General features: G+C 38.7%; 2 protein-coding genes and 3 pseudogenes across 3 annotated transcripts; all 5 read right to left on the bottom strand.

Annotated features, from left to right (window-relative positions):
* Positions 1–449: 449 nt before the first annotated feature.
* LOC139910474 (immunoglobulin lambda-1 light chain-like) lies at positions 450–2,946 on the bottom strand (annotated as a pseudogene). Its single transcript, XR_013505002.1, has 4 exons — positions 2,864–2,946; positions 2,459–2,777; positions 1,923–1,963; positions 450–976 (listed from the first exon to the last, which is right to left on the bottom strand). The product of XR_013505002.1 is annotated as an immunoglobulin lambda-1 light chain-like (transcript).
* A 5,957-nt stretch (positions 2,947–8,903) lies between these two features.
* LOC144539554 (small nucleolar RNA SNORA17) lies at positions 8,904–9,029 on the bottom strand (annotated as a pseudogene).
* Positions 9,030–10,164: 1,135 nt separating this feature from the next.
* LOC144539510 (immunoglobulin lambda-1 light chain-like) lies at positions 10,165–14,370 on the bottom strand. Its single transcript, XM_078284846.1, has 4 exons — positions 14,331–14,370; positions 13,912–14,237; positions 11,663–11,696; positions 10,165–10,723 (listed from the first exon to the last, which is right to left on the bottom strand). Exons 1-4 carry the CDS (start codon positions 14,368–14,370, stop codon positions 10,389–10,391), a joined length of 735 nt encoding a protein of 244 aa, XP_078140972.1. The 3' UTR covers positions 10,165–10,388.
* Positions 14,371–20,391: 6,021 nt separating this feature from the next.
* On the bottom strand, positions 20,392–20,517 carry LOC144539555 (small nucleolar RNA SNORA17; annotated as a pseudogene).
* A 1,157-nt stretch (positions 20,518–21,674) lies between these two features.
* On the bottom strand, positions 21,675–25,510 carry LOC144539478 (immunoglobulin lambda-1 light chain-like). Its single transcript, XM_078284632.1, has 4 exons — positions 25,471–25,510; positions 25,048–25,377; positions 23,141–23,170; positions 21,675–22,199 (listed from the first exon to the last, which is right to left on the bottom strand). Exons 1-4 carry the CDS (start codon positions 25,508–25,510, stop codon positions 21,865–21,867), a joined length of 735 nt encoding a protein of 244 aa, XP_078140758.1. The 3' UTR covers positions 21,675–21,864.
* Positions 25,511–27,941: the final 2,431 nt, after the last annotated feature.

Raw genomic sequence — 27,941 nt, forward strand, 5'->3', positions numbered from 1 at the left:
AGTCATCTGCAGTTGCTACTCATGTTGGATGATTTTTTTTTTTAACCATAGCCAGTCTATTCCAACCAGTTTGAACCATCTGTGCATGTGTAGATTTTCACAGTAAATGTATCTCTATTATCATATTGTAGTATACAGTGACAGTGATATATCAAATAACATAGGTATTGATGAATGGAAATATATTTTATTTCCTTATTATATTGTGAAACAAATTGTTTGGGAATGTACACAAATGTCCACATACAAATATATTACGTGTTGCATATTTAATTTGTAATTGTAACAACAGGCTAAATGTTAATTAATTGATTAAAAAGAGATTCTAGTGCAGTCTTAATCCAAATTTTTGGTTTGGATCTAATTTATCATGAGTACCAATGAAATACAAACTTTTTTCTTTTTTAAATCACAATGCTTTTTAATGAATCAAACCAAACAAAATACAGCAATTGCAAAGCTAAAACAATTCTCCCACCTAACTGTAACAATATTTATTACAGGGACAGAGACACAAGTCTTACAAAATTGTTTTACACATTTCTTTCTGAACATCAAGATTTCTAATGTCTAAACCTTGTAACGCCCAAACAGCACAAGCAAGAAGGAAGCAGATTTGAAATGGTAATTCTGGCAGCCTACTATTCTTCAGTGCGGCAGTCTGACTTCTTGATGGTTTTCTCTGAAGCCTTGGAGCCCACAGACACTTTACATGTGTAGACCTTATCCTTGTTCCAGTCTGACATCTGGATGGACAGATAGCTGCTGATTTGGAAAGTCTGGCCTGGTTGCTGAACAGCGGTGCTGGTAGAGACCCCACTGCTCACTGGACTCCCATCAGCCATCCAGGTAACATCTGCAAAACCCAAAGACGGACTGGGCAGACTGGCCAGACAGACCAGAGCGGCTTTGTTGGACTGGAGCTCATCACTGGACGGAGGGAAGACTGTCAAGACAGGAGGAGGGAGGGTGGAGCCTGCAGGAGATGGAGACATTCATCAAGACAGTCAACAAAGTCAGGCATTCACTATGGAAAATAACATGACACTTTATTATATTAATAGATTATTTGTGTTCGCAATTAAAAATAATCAATTTGAAGAACTAAACCAGTTTGCAACAAAGTGTCCAAACAAGAAATCATCACCTAAAGCATCAGCAGAGTTCATTTTCAAAATGTTATCTATCTATTTTGGAACTAAATCATTTCCAATTCATCACTCAGTTCACTTCAGTTCTGAAACACAGGTGATTAATTCTGTTACTGTAACTGTTATCAATTTGCAAACCAAGATATTAAGTTACTTACTGTCCTTTTAAAAACAGCATAATTAATTATAATTTATTGTAATGTTATCCGTCATTGTGTAAAAGTACAGTAGGTGTCACTTTTATCAAACGGTGGCTATTTCACCACTGAAGAAAACATATTTTCATACACAGTCAACATACATAGTGATTACTTTGTCTTCTTGAAAGAGAATATAATTCAATCAGAATTTAAGAATAACTTTTAATTTTACCAGATTAAAGCACAACTAATTATTGTTTAATTCCTTAGGTTAATTACTGCTGACAAAATATTTAATGTTGCTAAATTGGAATTGCAGTGATGAAAGCTGTTGAAATAAAACTTGTGTAAAGTAGATGAATTAACACAATCTTACACATGTTTAAATTCCACTACAATAAAAAACTGTAGAAAACTGTATAGAAAACATTTCAGATATTGTGACTCATGGCACATTTTTTTTTTTACCTGCTTGGTATCAAAGCTGATGTAAAAGCTTCAATTATCATGCACTGAACATACGATTTAAATATTAGAAATGATTTACACATGACTTGATTATTTTCTACTAACGCACAAAAGAAATAACAGGAGAACTAGCATGTATTATGAGCAGTTAAACAGTACTCACCTGTCACAATCAGCTTGGTGCCTTGTCCGAATACCACAGTGATTCAGTTTGTACACATGGCCGTACAAAAACCTCCAGACTCTCACTAATGAGGGGAGTGGAACTGAAACTTCCTGTTCAGACCAATCTAACTTTCACTGTCAACATCTCATTCCCTTCATCAGTGAGCCTATATTCCAAAGCACCGCTGGACTTCAACATTGATTCTGAAATCTCTGCTGCATCCTTTTGTTTTCATGGGAATGTTTAAAGTCCAGATGTGATCGTTGAAATCAGAGTGATGATGGTGATGATGATGATGCTGTCCTTGATAAGAACGTCATTCAGACAATCCAGCAAAGTTTGTTCCAAATGTTATGTGGATGGAAATATTTCATATACTCTTGTCTCTCTAGAGGCTTTTGTTCAGCATCCTTTCTTGTTTTGTTCCAGGTTTGCTGTTTTGGCTTTGTTTGATTTTGGTCAGCATTCATAAAAGCTGTAGTGAGACTCATTGAGGTTTTTGTCATGGTGTGAATCACTGTGATACAGCTCCAGCAGCAGAGTCATCCCATGTCAGACAGAAATACTCAGCAGAGTCTCCTGCCTCTGCCCGCTTGATGATCAACTGGTAATCTGTACTTGATAAGGATTTAGAGTTGAATCGACTGGAGGAGAATCCTGTTCCAAACTCGAGTGAACTGCTCCCATGGTGAAATCTCAGAACATACTGAGGAACCCCACCAGGAACCTGTTTATACCAACGGACATAATTTCCATCATATCTCTCAATGTTGCAGCTCATAATGACCTCTTGTCCTGTAGAAACTGTCTGGACAGCAGGCGTCTGGGTCAGCACTATCACTCCTTCAACATCTGTCAATATACACGGAAAAATACATGAGTGAAAGGTTTACGGATGAAAATGTGGCCTGGAAAAGGAATAAGAAGTAATAACTTACATGTTAGAGCAGTGATGAGAGTGCAGAGGATCCCCAGCATGTTGTCAGTGTGTGGTGTAAACCTCCTTACTGTCCAGCTGAGAGATGAGCAGCACTGGAGTGTGAGGAGAGGAGAGACTGAAGAAGAAGCTTATATGGACAGAGGAGAGGAAAGGGGAGGGTCTTAGCCAAGAGACTTTATCGTTCTACAGAAAAAGCCGCTTTGGATAATAATCTACAGTGATGGTAATATTACTGGTAAAATATTGACAGCTGACATATATATAAAAAAAAAAAAAAAAAAAAAAATCACAGTAGATTTGGTGGCGGTTGCCTAGAGGTTAGAGAAGCAGGATTGTGATTGGAAAGTGACTGGATCAAATCTCCAGACAGGTTTGGAAAATGTGGTCGAGGAAAGTGAAGATTAACACTCTTCCCTTCCTCAGCAACTGTTGAGGAGCCATCGAGCAAAGCACTGAAGCCCCAGTGGAGCTGCTCACTGGCCAACAGAAGGAGACTGGTTGTACTGGGAAGCTCCCAGCTGTGAATGTGTGAGAATGTGAGAATGTGAAGCAGGGTGTTGTTGAATAAATACATAAAACAAAACAAAAAAACGGATTTAAAACTAAATATTTTAATTGTATTGATGCTTTTCTGACGTTAAAACATTGATGACAGAGCAGAGTGTCCAGCATCTTGTCATTGAACAACATTAAACATCATCTGGAGAAGGAGGTGGAAGAAAGATGAAGACGGTGAGGGTAGTTAATGACAATTTGATCTGATTTACTGTATATTCATGTGTAAATCAACAGGGAGGCTTCAGCTTCAAAGTCACTGATATTTCCAACATATTGTAAGTTGATGTCTTTTCAAATAGTAGAACATGAATTGGAAAGTAAAAGAGAGGATGGGCAGAATGAGATGTAATATGCTGTGCTATGCAATAAGTATTACTGTAAGTCTATAAAAATAATAATGCTGCTTGTCAATATGTTTTGTTGTGCCTACGGTTGCATGCATATCTTTTACTTGTTACTCCTAACAGTTTCTCTAATGTTGTGTATCACTGTGATCCTCCTTTCACAGAATCCCATGTCTTACAATACTAGTCAGTTCAGTATCTGTTCTCCAAAGTATTGATGAAAAATGGACAGTTTGATATTGACAGAAAACTACATGTTTATTATGAGAGGTAAAATCTGAACCAAAACTGAAGAATAACAATAATGCTAACAACTGAAAGCACTGAGGGACTCCACCTGAACCTGTTTACACCAACAAACTCCTTCAGAAGTTAAATTCCAAACACAACAAACACATAACCAGTTGTTCAGGTAGTGTGTTCATATTACAGAGGACTTTGGTTAATGAACTGCTTCAGATTCAGTTAACTTCTGTTAAAGGATCAGAAAGCAGAAGTGAGTGCATTTAGTGAGGAGGTTTTTGTCATGGTGTAAATCACTGTGATACGAACTCATTAACAGAGCTGTCCCATGTATGACAGTGATAGACTGCTGAGTCTCCCTCCTCCACAGTGTTGATGATCAAACGATAATCTGTTTGAGACTGATGATTAGATGTGAATTTGGGAGAGGAGAATCCAGAGCCATAAAGTACAGAGCTCCAGCTATGATGAAACCTCAATACATGTTGAGGAACTCCTCCTGGAACCTGTTTATACCAGCGAGCTGATTGATCAGTAACAGTCCCCAGGTTACAGTCCATGGTGGCTGTCTCTCCTCTCCTCAGCGTCACAACAGGAGGCTTCTGTGTCACCACCGTCACACCACTCACACCTGGGAAACAACAAGATGACATGGAGTCAAGAGAAACACACAGGCTGATGAATCCAACATGAGCTCAAAGCTGCAGTAAGTCAGCCTCCTTACATGTTAGAGCAGTGATGAGAGTGCAGAGGATCCCCAGCATGTTGTCAGTGTGTGGTGTAAACCTCCTTACTGTCCAGCTGAGAGATGAGCAGCACTGGAGTGTGAGGAGAGGAGAGGCTGAAGAAGAAGCTTATATGGACAGAGGAGAGGAAAGGGGAGGGTCTTAGCCAAGAAACTGTATAGTTCTACAGAAAAAGTCACTAGGTAATAATCTACGGTGACTTGGGGAACTTCACATTCAGGAGGTCTGAACACTGGTAATATCACGGTAAAATATTGACACCTGATAGCAATTTAAAAAAGAAAAACTGAAAATCACAGTAGTTTTGGTGGCGGTTGCCTAGAGGTTAGAGAAGCAGGACTGTGATTGGAAAGTCACTGGATCAAATCTCCAGACGGGTTAGGAAAGATGTGGTGGAGAAAAGTGAAGATTAACACTCTTCTCTTCCTCAGCAACTGTTGAGGAGCCATTGAGCAAAGCACTGAAGCCCCAGTGGAGCTGCTCAATGATCAACAGAAGAATACTGGTTGTACTGGGAAGCTCCCAGCTGTGAATGTGTGAGACTGTGAGAATGTGAAGCAGGGTGTTGCTGAATAAATAATATATAAATAAATATATGTAAAAAAATAAAAAATAAAAACATTGAGATTGAGAAAAGCCGGTTTACAATAAATATTTTAATTGCATTTGTGACCAAGCCCAGTAGGAATACGAGATTGTCATGTACCACCTATGGCCTAATACTCAAGAAACCAACCAAATACTTGGGCCTTACCACAATGTTAAATTTCAAAGATTACAGACAGAGCGGGAGACGTGCATTCAGGTCACACAAAATATTTATTTGATTTGCTGTAGGGGAAGAGAAAAATGCTGCTAAGAAACTAGAAGGAAAACAGGTTAGTCCAAACAACAATCTCTTTACTACAAACAAGAAATACGGATAAAATGTTGACTGATACAGATTGTAGCAGCAAGTATAGCTGTAATTTAAGGGAGCCAGTGGTGGCAGAGTGAGGGTAGGGCGTGTACTGCAGGGAGATACTACAACACCAGTAAAGACACACCGCGCATGCACAATACACCACTTCAAACTTGTACACTGCAGATCCAATGAACGCTATGTGAAGATGGTAACTGCAAACTTAAAAGCACCACACCACATGCAGTGAAGACAAACTAGAACCCAGTCCACTCCCTGCAGTGCTGTCCCTCTGCTCAAGGGATAGAAAGGGATACAAATGAAGCCTCTAGCATGAGGTTATGAATGACACAGTTGGTTCATGGGCAAACATATTCTTTTTTACAATGCAAACAGTCACAGTATTCAACCATATAAAAATCCAGCACTGATTTGGTTCACAAAACAGTATAACACAGACAATAACCAAATGGCTATTTGGGTAAAACAGCTTAAATGAGACAATTTATCAAATAAAAACACTAAGCAAAACAGCAGCCTGGCACTGGATCCTGCACAAAGCCTAGGCTATGCTTTGTGTGAGAAAGAAGGAAAGGGTGACTGGCCTATCACTGCACTGCCTGCCACAACCGTCATAGGCCGACAGCAGGGGACCAAGTCTGGATCCTCACCACACCTCATAACCACTGGGCTACAGCACAGAGCACACAGGACTCACCAAGGGAAAAGCCACCCTAGAATCTGCATCAATTGTACTGCAGGAACAAGGCGAGGTACACGCCCAACCTTTGACAGGCTCAAACAGAGGAAGACTGACTGACACACCTGTCTTTATAAAGGGGAGTGGACTGCTCATCAGTTCCAATGACCCAACTACTAAAGGCGGTGCCCTCCACCTAGCAGCCACCACACATTGATGCTTCTATGATGTTAAAACAGTGATGACAGAGCAGAGTGTCCCCGGCATGTTGTCATTGTCCAACATGAACATCATCTGAATAGTGGAAGAGAAGTAGGAAGAAGATAAGTGTAGTCAATGACAATTTGATCTGATTTACTGTATATTCATGTGTAAATCAACAGGGAGGCTTCAAAGTCACTGATGATTCTCCTTAAGAAGATTTTTGATTGCTGATATACAAAGAGTCTCATTTGATAATGACAGATCCACCATTTCAAAAGTGTGAATCTACACTGATAAACTGATTGATAGCAAACAGTGTAAAAAAAAAAAGTCCTCATTTAACAACATAACAGTTTTACATAGTGGTTCCTCTATATTTTAGATACACTGAATTATGAACTTTGGGTAATATTTATTTTTTTATTGGAAAAAGCATTCATAGTGTTCATTCCTGTCAAATTCATTTCAACAATATCTATTCCTACATATTGAAAAATAATGTCTGTTTTATTTCAAACAATAGGATTATTATTATTATTATTATTATTACTATTCTTAATCATTTAGAAAGTTAATGATAGAATGACCATATTGAGATGTAATATGCTGTGATATGCAAAATGCATTTCTGTAAATCAAAAAAGTAATGATGCTGTTTTTAAATGTTTGTTTCAAATCGAGATTGACACACATTTTTAAATTGTTGACTCTAACTGTCCCTCAAATCGTGCGTTACACTGTGATCCTCCTTTACCAAAATCCCATGACTTACAATACTAGTCAGTTGAGTCTCAGTTGAGTTCTCTAAAACAGTTGAGTGATGATCAATTGACAGTTTGACTGAGACTGAAATCTACATGTTTTTCATGAGAGGTAAAATCAGAGTAAAACTGAAAAATATCAATAATGCTACCAACTCAAAGCACAGTGAGGGACTCCTGAACCTGTTTACACCAACAAACTCCTTCAGAAGTTAAATTCCAAACACAACAAACACATAACCAGTTGTTCAGGTAATGTGTTCATATTGCAGAGAACTTTGGTTAATGAACAGCTTCAGATTCAGTTAACTTCTGTAAGAGGATCAGAAAGCAGAAGTGAGTGCATTTAGTGAGGAGGTTTTTGTCATGGTGTAAATCACTGTGATACGAACTCTTTAACAGAAGTGTCCCATGTTTCACAGTAATAGACTGCTGAGTCTCCCTCCTCCACAGTGTTGATGATTAAACGATAATCTGTTTGAGACTGATGATTAGATGTGAATTTGGGAGAGGAGAATCCAGAGCCATATTCTACAGAGCTCCAGCTATGGCGAAACCTCAGCACATACTGAGGAACTCCTCCTGGAACCTGTTTATACCATACAGCTGCATCTTTAGTAACAGTCCCCAGGTTACAGTCCATGGTGGCTGTCTCTCCTCTCCTCAGCGTCACAACAGGAGGCTTCTGTGTCACCACCGTCACACCACTCACACCTGGGAAACAACAAGATGATATGGAGTCAAGAGAAACACACAGGCTGATGAATCCAACATGAGGTCAAAGCTGCAGTAAGTCAGCCTCCTTACATGTTAGAGCAGTGATGAGAGTGCAGAGGCTCCCCAGCATGTTGTCAGTGTGTGCTGAGAATGGCGTTGTATCTTGGAAAGTTGCCTTACTGCTGAGAGATTAGTAGGTTTGAAGTGTGAGGAGAGGAGATGCTGGAGGAGCAATTTATAAGATCACTGAAGGGGGAGGAGGAGCTTTGTCACCTTATCACAGGAAAACTTGTAGGAAACACAAGTGACCTCATCAAAATAGAAATCAATAAGGTAATTCAAGGCATTACCCAAATTCTAATTATGTTCATTTGCTTTCAGATTACTTTGCCATATTTGAGGTATAAAGGTACTACAGATAAGAAAAAATTAAAAATAAAAAGTTCAGGAAATGTTTTTCAGTTTTGCATCCAAACACTAATTTTCTTCTGTGCCACGTTTTATAAAGACACAGAGCACCTGCCACTATTTAAATGGCCTGCTAAGTTTCTTGCTTTCACTTTAAAAGTACTTCCAGAAGTAATCCTCTAACCTTTCCCAAGTATTTGTAATCAGAATATATAATTTTTACGTAACAAAATGGAATACATTTCCTTTTATTTGTATTTAGTTTTCCATTACTTCCCAACTGTGCATGATATCAGACATTCTCAGTTGTGTAGGTCTCTCATTTTCTGTGTAAAGAATAAATTGGTGTCATCATCATTTTCCCTTTTTCTGACACAAGTAAGTCAGGACTGTGGTTATGACAAGTTTAAAAAAAAAAGACAGTTGGTCAATTCTGGTGAAACTCCATTTGTTGGTGCTATCAGTCAGTTTGAGCAGCCCAGCTGTTGTTGGAGCCGGTGCAGACGAAGCCCGTTGACTCTCTGCCACCTTATGACTCAGCCTCCACACTGGCAGCTGGACTGCAGCGCCTCTAGAGGCAGGTGATGTGTCATCATAACACATCTGATACTCATCATCTTACTGTTCCCAGGGTCAGAACAAAGCATGGAGCAGCAGCGTTTAGTTTTTATGCTCCTCATGGCTGGAACAAACTTCCAGAAAATCTGAGGTCTGCCTCCACTTTAGAATCTTTTAAATCAGGGCTTAAAACTTTTCTGTTCGCCAGGGCTTTTTAAGAAATTTAGGGCAACACTCATCTGCACTGTAATCTTTATTTATTTTTATCTTTTATATTTTCTTTTAAATGTGATTTTAATGCACTTTTCACTTTTCTAATCTTCTTGCACTGTCTTTTTATCTATGTCTTTATTTTTATTTTATTTTATTTATGTAAAGTACATTGAATTGCCGTTGTGTATGAAATGTGCTATATAAATAAACTTGCCTTGCCTTGTGTCGCCTTGCCTAGCTGTCTAGTGTTGGAAACAAGCTTTGGTTTTGCACACATGTACAGTGCAATGGATTAATGTTATTGATATGGTATTAATGCTATATATGCTTCAAATAAGCCAATATAAATATTAGCAATAAAAAATCTACAGATGTGTTTCCAGTCAGTTGCAGCCACTCATATATTAGTGAGAGCTGAGACTCAACCTCTTCATTTGCATGTAGCTATAAATAAGTAGAGGAGACCAGCAGGTGCATCCTGGGAAGGCAGAGAGGGAGGAGTAGAGAGGTGATGCTTCACTGACTGGGGATGCAAAGTCATCTGCAGTTGCTGCTCATGTTGGATGATTTTTTTTAACCATTGCCAGGCTATTCCAACCAGTTTGTACCATCTGTGCATGTGTAGATTTTCACAGTGAATTTATCTCTATTATCATATTGTAGTATACAGTGACAGTGATATATCAAATAACATAGGTATTGATGAATGGAAATATATTTTATTTCCTTATTATATTGTGAAACAAACTGTTTAGGAATGTACACAAATGTCCACATACAAATATATTACGTGTTGCATATTTGATTGGTAATTGTAACAACAGGCTAAAGGTTAATTAATTGATTAAAAAGAGATTCTAGTGCAGTCTTAATCCAAATTTGTGGTTTGGATCTAATTTATCATGAGTACCAATGAAATACAAACTTTTTTTTTTTAAATCACAATGCTTTTTATTGAATCAAACCAAACAAAATACAGCAATTGCAAAGCTAAAACAATTCTCCCACCTAACTGTAACAATATTTATTACAGGGACAGAGACACAAGTCTTACAAAATAATGTTACACATTTTTTCTGAACAGCAAGATTTCTAATGTCTAAACCTTGTAACGCCCAAACAGCACAAGCAAGAAAGAAGCAGATTTGAAATGGTAATTCTGGCAGCCTGCTATTCTTCAGTGCGGCAGTCTGACTTCTTGATGGTTTTCTCTGAAGCCTTGGAGCCCACAGACACTTTACATGTGTAGACCTTATCCTTGTTCCAGTCTGACGTCTGGATGGACAGATAGCTGCTGATTTGGAAAGTCTGGCCTGGTTGCTGAACAGCGGTGCTGGTAGAGACCCCACTGCTCACTGGACTCCCATCAGCCATCCAGGTAACATCTGCAAAACCCAAAGACGGACTGGGCAGACTGGCCAGACAGACCAGAGCGGCTTTGTTGGACTGGAGCTCATCACTGGACGGAGGGAAGACTGTCAAGACAGGAGGAGGGAGGGTGGAGCCTGCAGGAGATGGAGACATTCATCAAGACAATCAGCAAAGTCAGGCATTCACTATGGAAAATAGCATGACACTTTATTATATTAATAGATTATTTGTGTTCACAATTCAAAATAATCACTTTGAAGAACTAAACCAGTTTGCAACCAAGTGTCCAAACAAGAAATCATCACCTAAAGCATCAGCAGAGTTCATTTTCAAAATGTTATCAATCTATTTTGGAACTAAATCATTTTCAATTCATCACTCAGTTCATTTCAGTTCTGAAATACAGAGGATTAATTCTGTAAAACTGTTATCAATTTGCAAACACAGATACTAAGTTACTTACTGTCCTTTAAAAACACCATGATTAATTTTAATTTATTTTATGTTATCCGTCATTGTGTGAAAGTACAGTAGGTGTCACTTTTATCAAACGGTGGCTATTTCACCACTGAAGAAAACATATTTTCATACACAGTCAACATACATAGTGATTACTTTGTCTTCTTGAAAGAGGATATAATTCAATCAGAATTTAAGAATAACTTTTAATTTTACCAAATTAAAGCACAACTAATTATTGTTTAATTCCTTAGGTTAATTACTGTTGACAAAATATGTAATGTTGCTAAAATGGAATTGCAGTGATGAAAGCTGTTGAAATAAAACTTGTGTAAAGTAGATGAATTAACACAATCTTACACATGTTTAAATTCCACTACAATAAAAAACTGTTGAAAACTATATAGAAAACATTTCAGATATTGTGACCCATGGCACATTTTTACTATACCTGCTTGATATCAAAGCTGATGTAAAAGCTTCAATTATCATGCGCTGAACATAAGATTTAAATATTAGAAATGATTAACACATGACTTGATTATTTTCTACTAACGCACTAAAGAAATAACAGGAGAACTAGCATGTATTATGAGCAGTTAAGCAGTACTCACCTGTCACAATCAGCTTGGTGCCTTGTCCGAATACCACAGTGATTCAGTTTGTACACATGGCCGTACAAAAACCTCCAGACTCTCACTAATGAGGGGAGTGGAACTGAAACTTCCTGTTCAGACCAATCTAACTTTCACTGTCAACATCTCATTCCCTTCATCAGTGAGCCTATATTCCAAAGCACCGCTGGACTTCAACATTGATTCTGAAATCTCTGCTGCATCCTTTTGTTTTCATGGGAATGTTTAAAGTCCAGATGTGATCGTTGAAATCAGAGTGATGATGGTAATGATGATGCTGTCCTTGATAAGAACGTCATTCAGACAATCCAGCAAAGTTTGTTCCAAATGTTATGTGGATGGGAATATTTCACATGCTCTTGTCTCTCTAGAGGCTTTTGTTCAGCATCCTTTCTTGTTTTGTTCCAGGTTTGCTGTTTTGGCTTTGTTTGATTTTGCTCAGCATTCATAAAAGCTGTAGTGAGACTCATTGAGGTTTTTGTCATGGTGTGAATCACTGTGATACAGCTCCAGCAGCAGAGGAATCCCATGTCAGACAGAAATACTCAGCAGAGTCTCCTGCCTCTGCCCTCTTGATGATGAACTGGTAATCTGTACTTGATAAGGATTTAGAGTTGAATCGACTGGAGGAGAATCCTGTTCCAAACTCGAGTGAACTGCTCCCATGGTAAAATCTCAGAACATACTGAGGAACCCCACCAGGAACCTGTTTATACCAACTGACATAATTGCTATCATATCTCTCAATGTTGCAGCTCATAATGACCTCTTGTCCTGTAGAAACTGTCTGGACAGCAGGCGTCTGGGTCAGCACTATCACTCCTTCAACATCTGTCAACATACATAGAAAAATACATGAGTGAAAGGTTTATGGCTGAAAATGTGGCCTGGAAAAGGAATAAGAAGTAATAACTTACATGTTAGAGCAGTGATGAGAGTGCAGAGGATCCCCAGCATGTTGTCAGTGTGTGGTGTAAACCTCCTTACTGTCCAGCTGAGAGATGAGCAGCACTGGAGTGTGAGGAGAGGAGACACTGAAGAAGAAGCTTATAAGGAGACTGAGGAGAGGAGAAGGGGAGGGGGAGGAGTTTCAACACTGAACACAGTTTTCATTAATATATTAACTACATAATGTATTTAATTTCTCATTGTAACATCTAGTCATTCCATTCCAAAACCTCTCATTTTATACCCTGTTGTCTTCATGAGAATATATCTTCATAGCTATTCAGGCTCATATTATAATGGTCCCTTCAGTTTGTACATAATGTCTAATAAACACTAATGTTCTATGATAGCAGGGCAGAGAATAATGTTCTCTATTCTACCTATTGATCCCAAATCATTATTATTAATTGATGAGAAGCCCATCATGAATCTCTGAATCTAGATGACCTGTTGTCAGGTGAGTGACTGTGTCTTTTCCATTAGCTCAATGTTGAACTGCACATCTGACTTGACTGTGGTAAAAACCTTTGAAGGCCAGCTGATCGCCCTGTTGGTTATTTTAAAGTGTTAATCCATGAGAATCTTGTGTTTTGGATAAATCTTTGGTCTTTTTTCCTTAAAGTTTCTGGTGATGAAGATTGAATTTCTTTATGTATCGGCCTTCTCTTAGTTTCTTCAGTCACGGTGCCTATCGCTGCTCATGTAAACTACTTATTTCTTCCTCCTTTTATTCGTGTTTGTGTGTTAACTGTAGTACGTTGCTGGAAGTATAAAATTACATCTTGTGCACCAGAGGATTTTTCCCATGAAAGAACGGCCGACCTCATACCAGGTGTTCAGAACAACAAATGAAAAGCTTTCAAGGTATCGGCTGAATCACTTTGTGTTGTATTGATCAGTGAAAGGGATTAGCAAAGCAAATATTTATTTTTTATGAAAATATCACAGAATATTACTATTAGTTGGAACAATGATATATTACTGTTTTTAATTATTTATTTTATATTTGCTTTTACCATGACAATTTCATTTGCCAATACACACAGCTGGCAATCATGTAACTAGCTTTCTGCTAGTTTTCACTTCACTGCTGGATTCATGTGAAAATCCATTATGGAGGTTTAGTGGTTTGTAGCAGTTGATCTGTAATTGTACATGTGGGGATGTTATACATGGAATTGGTTTTGATGTCTTCAGTCTCAGTCAAGATGTGTGAGAGACACAAAAAGCAGAAGTATTTAGTGAGGAGGTTTTTGTCATGGTGTAAATCACTGTGATACGTGCTTATTAACAGAGCTGTCCCATGTTTGACAGTAATAGACTGCTGAGTCTCCCTCCTCCACAGTGTTGATGATCAAACGATAATCTGATTTTGACTGATGATTAGATGTGAATTTGGGAGAGGAGAAACCAGAGCCATAGTTTGCAGAGCTCCAGCCATGATAAAACCTCAATACATGTTGAGGAACTCCTCCTGGAACCTGTTTATACCAGCGAGCTGAACTATCAGTAACAGTCCCCAGGTTACAGTCCATGGTGGCTGTCTCTCCTCTCCTCAGCGTCACAACAGGAGGCTTCTGTGTCACCACCGTCACACCACTCACACCTGGGAAACAACAAGATGACATGGAGTCAAGAGAAACACACAGGCTGATGAATCCAACATGAGGTCAAAGCTGCAGTAAGTCAGCCTCCTTACATGTTAGAGCAGTGATGAGAGTGCAGAGGATCCCCAGCATGTTGTCAGTGTGTGGTGTAAACCTCCTTACTGTCCAGCTGAGAGATGAGCAGCACTGGAGTGTGAGGAGAGGAGAGACTGAAGAAGAAGCTTATAAGGAGACTGAGGAGAGGAGAAGGGGAGGGGGAGGAGTTTCAACACTGAACACAGTTTTCATTAAGAAGTTAACTACATAATGTATTTGATTTCACATCATAACATCTAGTCATTCCATTCCAAAATCTCAAATTGAATACCCTGTTGTCTTCATGAGAATATATCTTCATAGCTATTCAGGCTCATATTATAATGGTCCCTTCAGGTTGTATATAATGTCTAATAAACACTAATGTTCTATGATAGCAGGGCAGAGAGTAATGCTCCCTATGCTACCTATTAATCCCAAATCATTATTATTAATTGATGAGAAGCCCATCATGAATCTCTGAATCTAGATGACCTGTTGTCAGGTCAGTGACTGTGTCATTTCCATTAGCTCATTGTTGAACTGCACATCTGACTTGACTGTGGTAAAAACCTTTGAAGGCCAGCTGATCGCCCTGTTGGTTATTTTAAAGTGTTAATCCATGAGATTCTTGTGCTGTGGAGAAATCTTTGGTGATAAGTGTTCATTGCTGTGGTGTTTCTGCACTGCACTTCCCACAGATCACTTTGTAATCAAACAATGTCACCAGTACAGTGAAGTCTTTTTCCTTAAAGTTTCTGTTGATGAAGATTGCATTTCTTTATGTATCGTTCTTCTCTTAGTCTCTTTAGTCACAGTGCCTATCACTGCTCATGTAAACTACTGATTTCTTCCTCTGTTTATCAGTGTTTGTTTATTAACTGTTGTACGGTGCTGGAAGTGTAAAATGACATCAGACACCAGAGGATTTTTTTCCCAAGAAAGAAAGACCGACCTGACACCAGGTGTTCAGAACAACAAATGAAAAGGTTTCAAGGTATAGGTTTAAACTCTTTTGTGTTGTATTGATCAGTGAAAGAGAACAGCAAAGCAAATTTGTATCTTTTATAAAAATGTCAGATTATTAATTTAAGTGGGAGCAGTGAGCTAGCTACTGTATTACTGGTGATTTTATTTGTTATTTATTTTTCATTACTATACTGTCGTTTGCCAAGACACACAGTTGCTAAGCATGAAACTAGCATTAAGCTAGTTTTCACTTGTTGTCCATTGGATTCATTTGAAAATCCATCACTGAGATTCAGAGGTTTGTAGCAATTGATCTATAATTCTGCATGTGGGGATGTTACAGAGGGAATTGATTTTCACAGCTTCAGTCTCAGTCAAGATGTGTGAGAGTCTCAAAAAGCAGAAGTATTTAGTGAGGAGGTTTTTGTCATGGTGTAAATCACTGTGATACGAATTCATTAACAGAGCCGTCCCATGTTTTACAGTAATAGACTGCTGAGTCTCCCTCCTCCACAGTGTTGATGATCAAACGATATTCGGATTTTGACTGATGATTAGATGTGAATTTGGGAGAGGAGAATCCAGAGCCATAACTCACAGAGCTGTAGCTATGGTGAAAATAAAGTACAAACTGAGGAACTCCTCCTGGAACCTGTTTATACCAGCGAGCTGCACTACCAGTAACAGTCCCCAGGTTACAGTCCATGGTGGCTGTCTCTCCTCTCCTCAGCGTCACAACAGGAGGCTTCTGTGTCACCATCGTCACACCACTCACACCTGGGAAACAACAAGATGACATGGAGTCAAGAGAAACACACAGGCTGATGAATCCAACATGAGGTCAAAGCTGCAGTAAGTCAGCCTCCTTACATGTTAGAGCAGTGATGAGAGTGCAGAGGATCCCCAGCATGTTGTCAGTGTGTGGTGTAAACCTCCTTACTGTCCAGCTGAGAGATGAGCAGCACTGGAGTGTGAGGAGAGGAGAGACTGAAGAAGAAGCTTATATGGACAGAGGTGAGGAAAGGGGAGGGTCTTAGCCAAGAGACTTTATCGTTCTACAGATAAAGTCACTAGGTAATAATCTACAGTGACTTGGGGAACTTCACATTCAGGAGGTCTGAACACTGGTAATATCACGGTAAAATATTGACAGCTGATAGCTATATAAAAAAACCAAACTGAAAATCACAGTAGTTTTGGTGGCGGTTGCCTAGAGGTTAGAGAAGCAGGACTGTGATTGGAAAGTCACTGGATCAAATCTCCAGACGGGTTAGGAAAGATGTGGTGGAGAAAAGTGAAGATTAACACTCTTCTCTTCCTCAGCAACTGTTGAGGAGCCATCGAGCAAAGCACTGAAGCCCCAGTGGAGCTGCTCACTGGCCAACAGAAGGAGACTGGTTGTACTGGGAAGCTCCCAGCTGTGAATGTGTGAGACTGTGAGAATATGAAGCAGGGTGTTGCTGAATAAATACATGTAAAAAAAAAAAAAAAAAAAACATTGATAGAAAAGCCGGTTTACAATAAATATTTTAATTGGATTTGTGACCAGGCCCAGTAGGAATACGAGATTGTCATGTACCACCTATGGCCTAATACTCAAGAAACCAACCAAATACTTGGGCCTTACCACAATGTTAAATTTCAAAGATTACAGACAGAGCGGGAGACGTGCATTCAGGTCACACAAAATATTTATTTGATTTGCTGTAGGGGAAGAGAAAAATGCTGCTAAGAAGTAAAAGGAAAACAGGTTAGTCCAAACAATAATCTCTTTACTACAAAGAATAAATACGGATAAAATGTTGACTGATACAGATTGTAGCAGCAAGTAGAGCTGTAATTTAAGGGAACCACCACTAGGTGGCAGAGTGAGGGTAGGGCGTGTACTGCAGGGAGATACTACAACACCAGTAAAGACACACCACACATGCACAATACACCACTTCAAACTTGTACACTGCAGATCCAATGAACGCTATGTGAAGATGGTAACTGCAAACTTAAAAGCACCACACCACATGCAGTGAAGACAAACTAGAACCCAGTCCACTCCCTGCAGTGCTGTCCCTCTGCTCAAATGATAGAAAGGGATACAAATGAAGCCTCTAGCATGAGGTTATGAATGACACAGTTGGTTCATGGACAAACATATTCTTTTTTACAATGCAAACAGTCACAGTATTCAACCATATAAAAATCCAGCACTTAAGCAGGAATTGGTTCACAAAACAGTATAACACAGACAATAACCAAATGGCTATTTGGGTAAAACAGCTTAAATGAGACAATTTATCAAATAAAAACACTAAGCAAAACAGCAGCCTGGCACTGGATCCTGCACAAAGCCTAGGCTATGCTTTGTGTGAGACAGAAGGAAAGGGTGACTGGCCTATCACTGCACTGCCTGCCACAACCGTCATAGGCCGACAGCAGGGGACCAAGCCTGGATCCTCACCACACCTCATAACCACTGGGCTACAGCACAGAGCACACAGGACTCACCAAGGGAAAAGCCACCCTAGAATCTGCATCAATTGTACAGCAGGAACAAGGCGAGGTACACGCCCAACCTTTGACAGGCTCAAACAGAGGAAGACTGACTGACACACCTGTCTTTATAAAGGGGAGTGGACCGCTCATCAGTTCCAGTGACCCAACTACTAAAGGCGGTGCCCTCCACCTAGCAGCCACCACACATTGATGCTTCTATGATGTTAAAACAGTGATGACAGAGCAGAGTGTCCCCGGCATGTTGTCATTGTCCAACATGAACATCATCTGAATAGTGGAAGAGAAGGAGGAAGACGATAAGTGTAGGCAATGACAATTTGATCTGATTTACTGTATATTCATGTGTAAATCAACAGGGAGGATTCAGCTTCAAAGTCACTGATGATTCTCCTTGAAAAGATTTTTGATTGCTGATATACAAAGAGTCTCATTTGATAATGACAGATCCACCATTTCAAAAGTGTGAATCTACACTGATAAACTGATTGATAGCAAACAGTGTAAAAAAAAAAAGTCCTCATTTAACAACATAACAGTTTTACATAGTGGTTCCTCTATATTTTAGATACACTGAATTATGAACTTTGGGTAATATTTATTTTTTTATTGGAAAAAGCATTCATAGTGTTCATTCCTGTCAAATTCATTTCAACAATATCTATTCCTACATATTGAAAAATAATGTCTGTTTTATTTCAAACAATAGGATTATTATTATTATTATTACTATGATTACAATTATTATTATTATTATTATTATTATTATTATTATTATTATTATTATTATTATTACTATTACTATTAATATTATTCATGATTTAGAAAGTAAATGATAGAATGAGCATATTGAGACGTAATATGCTGTGATATGCAAAATGCATTTCTGTACATCAAAAAAGTAATGATGCTGTTTTTAAATGTTTGTTTCAAATCGAGATTGACGCACATTTTTAAATTGTTGACTCTAACTGTCCCTCTAATCGTGCGTTACACTGTGATCCTCCTTTACCAAAATCCCATGACTTACAATACTAGTCAGTTGAGTCTCAGTTGAGTTCTCTAAAACAGTTGAGTGATGATCAATTGACAGTTTGACTGAGACTGAAATCTACATGTTTTTCATGAGAGGTAAAATCAGAGTAAAACTGAAAAATATCAATAATGCTACCAACTCAAAGCACACTGAGGGACTCCTGAACCTGTTTACACCAACAAACTCCTTCAGAAGTTAAATTCCAAACACAACAAACACATAACCAGTTGTTCAGGTAGTGTGTTCATATTGCAGAGGGCTTTGGTTAATGAACAGCTTCAGATTCAGTTAACTTCTGTTAAAGGATCAGAAAGCAGAAGTGAGTGCATTTAGTGAGGAGGTTTTTGTCATGGTGTAAATCACTGTGATACGTACTCACTAACAGAAGTGTCCCATGTTTTACAGTAATAGACTGCTGAATCTCCCTCCTCCACAGTGTTGATGATCAAACGATAATCTGATTTTGACTGATGATTAGATGTGAATTTGGGAGAGGAGAAACCAGAGCCATAATATACAGAGCTGTCGCTATGGTAAAAATAAAGTACAAACTGAGGAACTCCTCCTGGAACCTGTTTATACCAGCGAGCTGCATCATCAGTAACAGTCCCCAGGTTACAGTCCATGGTGGCTGTCTCTCCTCTCCTCAGCATCACAACAGGAGGCTTCTGTGTCACCACCGTCACACCACTCACACCTGGGAAACAACAAGATGACATGGAGTCAAGAGAAACACACAGGCTGATGAATCCAACATGAGGTCAAAGCTGCAGTAAGTCAGCCTCCTTACATGTTAGAGCAGTGATGAGAGTGCAGAGGCTCCCCAGCATGTTGTCAGTGTGTGGTGAGAATGGCGTTGTATCTTGGAAAGTTGCCTTACTGCTGAGAGATTAGTAGGTTTGGAGTGTGAGGAGAGGAGATGCTGGAGGAGCAATTTATAAGATCACTGAAGGGGGAAGGAGGAGCTTTGTCACCTTATCACAGGAAAACTTGTAGGAAACACAAGTGACCTCATCAAAATAGAAATCAATAAGGTAATTCAAGGCATTACCCAAATTCTAATTATGTTCATTTGCTTTTAGATTACTTTGCCATATTTGAGGTATAAAGGTACTACAGATAAGAAAAAAATAAATTTAAAAAAAAAGTTCAGGAAATGTTTTTCAGTTTTGCATCCAAACACTAATTTTCTTCTTTGCCCCATTTTATAAAGACACAGAGCACCTGCCACTGTTTAAATGGCCTGCTAAGTTTCTTGCTTTCACTTTAAAAGTACTTCCAGAAGTAATCCTCTAACCTTTCCCAAGTATTTGTAATCAGAATACATAATTTTAGGTAACAAAATGGAATACATTTCCTTTTATTTGTGTTTAGTATTCCATTACTTCCCAACTCTGCATGATATCAGACATCTCAGTTGTGTGTGTCTCTCATTTTCTGTGTAAAGAATAAATTGATGTCATCATCATTTTCTCTTTTTCTGACACAAGTAAGTCAGGACTGTGGTTATGACAAGTAAAAAAAAAAGACAGTTGGTCAATTCTGGTGAAACTCCATTTGTTGGTGCTATCAGTCAGTTTGAGCAGCCCAGCTGTTGTTGGAGCCGGTGCAGACGAAGCCCGTTGACTCTCTGCCACCTTATGACTCGGCCTCCACACTGGCAGCTGGACTGCAGCGCCTCTAGAGGCAGGTGATGTGTCATCATAACACATCTGATACTCATCAGCTTACTGTTCCCAGGGTCAGAACAAAGCACGGAGAAGCAGCGTTTAGTTTTTATGCTTCTCATGGCTGGAACAAACTTCCAGAAAATCTGAGGTCTGCCTCCACTTTAGAATCTTTTAAATCAGGGCTTAAAACTTTTCTGTTCGCCAGGGCTTTTTAAGAAATTTAGAGCAACACTCATCTGCACTGTAATATTTATTTATTTTTATCTTTTATATTTTCTTTTAAATGTGATTTTAATGCACTTTTCACTTTTCTAATCTTCTCGCATTGTCTTTTTATCTATGTCTTTATTTTTATTTTATTTATGTAAAGTACATTGAATTGCCGTTGTGTATGAAATGTGCTATATAAATAAACTTGCCTTGCCTTGTCTCGCCTTGCCTAGCTGTCTAGTGTTGGAAACAAGCTTTGGTTTTGCACACATGTACAGTGCAATGGATTAATGTTATTGATGCTATATATGCTTCAAATAAGCCAATATAAATATTAGCAATAAAAAATCTACAGATGTGTTTCCAGTCAGTTGCAGCCACTGATATATTAGTGAGAGCTGAGACTCAACCTCTTCATTTGCATGGCGCTATAAATAAGGAGAGGAGACCAGCAGGTGCATCCTGGGAAGGCATAGAGGGAGGAGTAGAGAGGTGATGCTTCACTGACTGGGGATGCAAAGTCATCTGCAGTTGCTGCTCATGTTGGATGATTTTTTTTTTTAACCATAGCCAGGCTATTCAAACCAGTTTCTACCATCTGTGCATGTGTAGATTTTCACAGTGAATTTATCTCTATTATCATATTGTAGCATACAGTGACAGTGATATATCAAATAACATAGGTATTGATGAATGGAAATATATTTTATTTCCTTATTATATTGTGAAACAAACTGTTTGGGAATGTACACAAATGTCCACATAAAAATATACTACGTGTTGCATATTTGATTGGTAATTGTAACATCAGGCTAAACATTAATTAATTGATTAAAAAGAGATTCTAGTGCAGTCTTAATCCAAATTTTTGGTTTGGATCTAATTTATCATGAGTAGCAATGAAATACAAACATTTCTTTTTAAATCACAATGCTTTTTATTGAATCAAACCAAACAAAATACAGCAATTGCAAAGCTAAAACAATTCTCCCACCTAACTGTAACAATATTTATTACAGGGACAGAGACACAAGTCTTACAAAATAATTTTTAATCAAATCTTTCTGAACATCAAGATTTCTAATGTCTAAACCTTGTAACGCCCAAACAGCACAAGCAAGAAAGAAGCAGATTTGAAATGGTAATTCTGGCAGCCTACTATTCTTCAGTGCGGCAGTCTGACTTCTTGATGGTTTTCTCTGAAGCCTTGGAGCCCACAGACACTTTACATGTGTAGACCTTATCCTTGTTCCAGTCTGACGTCTGGATGGACAGATAGCTGCTGATTTGGAAAGTCTGGCCTGGTTGCTGAACAGCGGTGCTGGTAGAGACCCCACTGCTCACTGGACTCCCATCAGCCATCCAGGTAACATCTGCAAAACCCAAAGACGGACTGGGCAGACTGGCCAGACAGACCAGAGCGGCTTTGTTGGACTGGAGCTCATCACTGGACGGAGGGAAGACTGTCAAGACAGGAGGAGGGAGGGTGGAGCCTGCAGGAGATGGAGACATTCATCAAGACAATCAGCAAAGTCAGGCATTCACTATGGAAAATAACATGACACTCTATTGTATTAATAGATTATTCGTGTTCGCAATTAAAAATAATCAATTTGAAGAACTAAACCAGTTTGCAACCAAGTGTCCAAACAAGAAATCATCACCTAAAGCATCAGCAGAGTTCATTTTCAAAATGTTATCTATCTATTTTGGAACTAAATAATTTCCAATTCATCACTCAGTTCATTTCAGTTCTAAAATACAGAGGATTAATTCTGCAAAACTGCTATCAATTTGCAAACCAAGATATTAAGTTACTTACTGTTCTTTACAAAAACACCATTATTAATTATAATTTATTGTAATGTTATCAGTCATTGTGTAAAAGTACAGTAGGTGTCACTTTTATCAAACGGTGGCTATTTCACCACTGAAGAAAACATATTTTCATACACAGTCAACATCATAGTGATTACTTTGTCTTCTTGAAAGAGGTTATAATTCAATCAGAATTTAAGAATAGCTTTTAATTTTACCAGATTAAAGCACACCTAATTATTGTTTAATTCCTTAGGTTAATCATTGTTAACAAAATATTTAATGTTGCTAAAATGGAATTGCAGTGATGAAAGCTGTTGAAATAAAACTTGTGTAAAGTAGATGAATTAACACAATCTTACACATGTTTAAATTCCACTACAATAAAAAAATGTAGAAAACTGTATAGAAAACATTTCAGATATTGTGACCCATGGCACATTTTTACTATACCTACTTGATATCAAAGCTGATGTAAAAGCTTCAATTATCATGCACTGAACATAAGATTTAAATATTAGAAATGATTTACACATGACTTGATTATTTTCTACTAACGCACTACAGAAATAACAGGAGAACTAGCATGTATTATGAGCAGTTAAACAGTACTCACCTGTCACAATCAGCTTGGTGCCTTGTCCGAATACCACAGTGATTCAGTTTGTACACATGGCCGTACAAAAACCTCCAGACTCTCACTAATGAGGGGAGTGGAACTGAAACTTCCTGTTCAGACCAATCTAACTTTCACTGTCAACATCTCATTCCCTTCATCAGTGAGCCTATATTCCAAAGCACCGCTGGACTTCAACATTGATTCTGAAATCTCTGCTGCATCCTTTTGTATTCATGGGAATGTTTAAAGTCCAGATATGATCATTGAAATCAGAGTGATGATGGTGATGATGATGATGATGCTGTCCTTGATAAGAGCGTCATTCAGACAATCCAGCAAAGTTTGTTCCAAATGTTATGTGGATGGGAATATTTCACATGCTCTTGTCTCTCCAGAGGCTTTTGTTCAGCATCCTTTCTTGGTTTGTTCCAGGTTTGCTGTTTTGGCTTTGTTTGATTTTGCTCAGCATTCATAAAAGCTGTAGTGAGACTCATTGAGGTTTTTGTCATGGTGTGAATCACTGTGATACAGCTGCAGCAGCAGAGTCATCCCATGTCAGACAGAAATACTCAACAGAGTCTGCTGCCTCTGCCCGCTTGATGATGAACTGGTAATCTATACTTGATAAGGATTTAGAGTTGAATCGACTGGAGGAGAATCCTGTTCCAAAGCTAGGCGATGTGTGACTATGGTAAAATCTCAGAACATACTGAGGAACCCCACCAGGAACCTGTTTGTACCAATGGACATAACTTCTATCATCTCTCTCAATGTTGCAGCTCATAATGACCTTTTGTCCTGTAGAAACTGTCTGGACAGCAGGCGTCTGGGTCAGCACTATCACTGGGTTGTTTTGGAGAAATCTTTGATGATAAGTGTTCCAGAGATCACTTTGAAACTAAACAATATCACCAGTACTGTCAGGTCTTTTTCCTTGGATTTTCTGTTGATGAAATTAACATTTCTGTATCTTTTCTTCTCTCTTCTGCCATGGTGCTATCGCTGCTCATGCTAAATACCAAGTTCTTCCTCTGTTTATTCCAGTCAAACTGTTGTACTGCTTCCAGAAATGTAACACATATCACTTCCTGTGCAGTGTATTTTACTTGGGAAAAATGATGTCACATATTACTTCAAGCTGTAGTAGCGAGCTATTACTGGCAGAGGTGGAAAAATTACCACAATATCCTACTCAAGTAGTACTTACTTTGTTGGAATTGTACTTAAGTAGAAGTAAAAGTGCTGCTGTAGAAATCTTCTTAAGTAAAAGAAAAAAGAAGCTAATTTAAAATCCACTCAGAGTAGAAGTGACCAGGTTACTTTTTACAAAACAGAACATTGTTAGATATGATATTTTCCATGAAATTCTAAAGGGATTAGAGGAGAGAGTTCACTCTAGATTCTTTAATTGGGAGAAACAACTTCTCCACTGGCTTGTCGTTGTGAATGGCTCCACATTTGGCCAGTTCACGACCAGCTAGTTTCTGATGCAGCGCTTATAGAGATTATAGAGAAAATTTGTACTCTGTTATGGATGTGATTTCACATGTGGGAAAATACAATACTTCAGTCAAAACATAGTTAAGTAAAAGTAAAATTACTGTTGAGAAAAATACTCAACAATGTACAATTATTAACACCTTGGTGATTTTATATTATTTTAAAGTGTCTTTTCAATGCATATCACTAGTGTTAAACTATTTTTTCCCTTGTTATCTGTTGGAATAATTTGAGAATCTATTAAGGAGATTTAGAAGTTTGTAGCAATTGATCTCTAGTTGTACATGTGGGAATGTTACAGAATGAATTGGTTTGATGGCTTCAGTCTCAGTCAAGATGTGTCAGAGACCCAAAAAGCAGAAGTATTTAGTGAGGAGGTTTTTGTCATGGTGTAAATCACTGTGATACGTACTCATTAACAGAGCTGTCCCATGTTTTACAGTAATAGACTGCTGAGTCTCCCTCCTCCACAGTGTTGATGATCAAACGATAATCTGATTGAGACTGATGATTAGATGTGAATTTGGGAGAGGAGAATCCAGAGCCATAGTTTACAGAGCTCCAGCTATGATAAAACATCAGTACATACTGAGGAACTCCTCCTAGAACCTGTTTATACCAGCGAGCTGCATCATCAGTAACAGTCCCCAGGTTACAGTCCATGGTGGCTGTCTCTCCTCTCCTCAGCGTCACAACAGGAGGCTTCTGTGTCACCACTGTCACACCACTCACACCTGGGAAACAACAAGATGACATGGAGTCAAGAGAAACACACAGGCTGATGAATCCAACATGAGGTGAAAGCTGCAGTAAGTCAGCCTCCTTACATGTTAGAGCAGTGATGAGAGTGCAGAGGATCCCCAGCATGTTGTCAGTGTGTGGTGTAAACCTCCTTACTGTCCAGCTGAGAGATGAGCAGCACTGGAGTGTGAGGAGAGGAGAGACTGAAGAAGAAGCTTATATGGACAGAGGAGAGGAAAGGGGAGGGTCTTAGCCAAGAGACTTTATCGTTCTACAGAAAAAGCCCCTTTGGATAATAATCTACAGTGATGGTAATATTACTGGTAAAATATTGACAGCTGACATCTATAGAAAAAAATTTTGAAAAAAAATGAAAATCACAGTAGTTTTGGTGGCAAGTGCCTAGAGGTTAGAGAAGCAGGATTGTGATTGGAAAGTGACTGGATCAAATCTCCAGACAGGTTTGGAAAATGTGGTCGAGGAAAGTGAAGATTAACACTCTTCTCTTCCTCAGCAACTGTTGAGGAGCCATCGAGCAAAGCACTGAAGCTCCAGTGGAGCTGCTCAGTGGCCAACAGAAGGAGACTGGTTGTACTGGGAAGCTCCCAGCTGTGAATGTGTGAGATTGTGAGAATGTGAAGCAGGGTGTTGTTGAATAAATACATAAAACAAAAAAAACAGCCAATTTTAAACTAAATATTTTAATTGTATTGATGCTTTTCTGACGTTAAAACATTGATGACAGAGCAGAGTGTCCAGTATCTTGTCACTGAACAACATTAAACATCATCTGGAGAAGGAGGTGGAAGAAAGATGAAGACAGTGAGGGTAGTTAATGACAATTTGATCTGATTTACTGTATATTCATGTGTAAATCAACAGGGAGGCTTCAGCTTTAAAGTCACTGATATTTCCAACATATTGTAAGTTGATGTCTTTTCAAACAGTAGAACATGAATTGGAAAGTAAAAGAGAGGATGGGCAGAATGAGATGTAATATGCTGTGCTATGCAATAAGTATTATTGTAAGTCTATAAAAATAATAATGCTGCTTGTCAGTATGTTTTGTTGTGCCTACGGTTGCATGCATATCTTTTACTTGTTACTCCTAACAGTTTATCTAATGTTGTGTATCACTGTGATCCTCCTTTCACAGAATCCCATGTCTTACAATACTAGTCAGTTGAGCATCTGTTCTTCAAAATATTGATGAAAAATGGACAGTTTGATTTTGACTGAAAACTACTTGTTTATTATGAGAGGTAAAATCTGAACCAAAACTGAAGATTAACAAAAATGCTACCAACTGAAAGTACTGAGGGACTCCACCTGAACCTGTTTACACCAACAAACTCCTTCAGAAGTTAAATTCCAAACACATAACCAGTTGTTCAGGTAGTGTGTTCATATTGCAGAGGGCTTTGGTTAATGAACGGCTTCAGATTCAATTAACTTCTGTTAAAGGAGCAGAAAGCAGAAGTGAGTGCATTTAGTGAGGAGGTTTTTGTCATGGTGTAAATCACTGTGATACGAACTCATTAACAGAAGTGTCCCATGTTTTACAGTAATAGACTGCTGAGTCTCCCTCCTCCACAGTGTTGATGATCAAACGATAATCTGTCAGAGACTGATGATTAGATGTGAATTTGGGAGAGGAGAATCCAGAGCCATAATGTACAGAGCTCCAGCTATGGCGAAACCTCAATACATGCTGAGGAACTCCTCCTGGAACCTGTTTATACCATAAAGCTGAATAGTCAGTAACAGTCCCCAGGTTACAGTCCATGGTGGCTGTCTCTCCTCTCCTCAGCGCCACAACAGGAGGCTTCTGTGTCACCACCGTCACACCACTCACACCTGGGAAACAACAAGATGACATGGAGTCAAGAGAAACACACAGGCTGATGAATCCAACATGAGGTCAAAGCTGCAGTAAGTCAGCCTCCTTACATGTTAGAGCAGTGATGAGAGTGCAGAGGATCCCCAGCATGTTGTCAGTGTGTGCTGAGAATGGCGTTGTATCTTGGAAAGTTGCCTTACTGCTGAGAGATTAGTAGGTTTGAAGTGTGAGGAGAGGAGATGCCGGAGGAGCAATTTATTAAAACAATGAAAATGAGAGGGTTTAAAAGGAGGAGGGGAGGATGGGGGAGTAGGAGGAGCTTTGGCACGTCTTCACTGAAATATATCTTCGATCATGAATTGACACACACTGGGTAATCTCAGGTTTCTCAAAGTTCCAAGCAGAAATATTCTCTCCTAACTCAATTGAATCACAGGTTGGTGTGAGACATTCTCCGCTTTGTTGGTCTCTCATCTTTGTGGAAAAAAATAACTGATTAATCATGATAAGAGATATTGTCACTGCCAGATTAAAACCTTGTATTTTTAAAACCTTTCAGCAACTATGGAAAACAGCCTTGTTGTTTTGCTTGACTACCATGCATTTTTGCCTTTATCCAATTTTGAAAGAGTTTCGTAAGTCCAAGAGTTGTATCATTTTCATAATTTAATATGAAAATCACGGCAATTATAGTTACAAGATTTTCACATGACAACA

Source organism: Centroberyx gerrardi, chromosome 7, assembly GCF_048128805.1.
Source record: "Centroberyx gerrardi isolate f3 chromosome 7, fCenGer3.hap1.cur.20231027, whole genome shotgun sequence".
NCBI lineage: Eukaryota > Metazoa > Chordata > Actinopteri > Beryciformes > Berycidae > Centroberyx > Centroberyx gerrardi.

What these genes read in the sequence shown, in the direction of transcription:
- LOC144539510 (XM_078284846.1), bottom strand. Translation starts at nt 14,370, where the DNA reads ATGCTGGGGATCCTCTGCACTCTCATCACTGCTCTAACAT. An exon ending in TCTCATCACTGCTCTAACAT is followed by an intron (nt 14,238 to 14,330) that starts GTAAGGAGGCTG and finishes GTTGTTTCCCAG; the next exon opens with GTGTGAGTGGTGTGACGGTG. An exon ending in CACCAAGCTGATTGTGACAG is followed by an intron (nt 10,724 to 11,662) that starts GTGAGTACTGCT and finishes CATCTCCTGCAG; the next exon opens with GCTCCACCCTCCCTCCTCCT.
- LOC144539478 (XM_078284632.1), bottom strand. Translation starts at nt 25,510, where the DNA reads ATGCTGGGGATCCTCTGCACTCTCATCACTGCTCTAACAT. An exon ending in CTCTGTTAATGAGTACGTAT is followed by an intron (nt 23,171 to 25,047) that starts CACAGTGATTTA and finishes TCACTGTGGTAT; the next exon opens with TCGGACAAGGCACCAAGCTG. An exon ending in CACCAAGCTGATTGTGACAG is followed by an intron (nt 22,200 to 23,140) that starts GTGAGTACTGTT and finishes CATCTCCTGCAG; the next exon opens with GCTCCACCCTCCCTCCTCCT.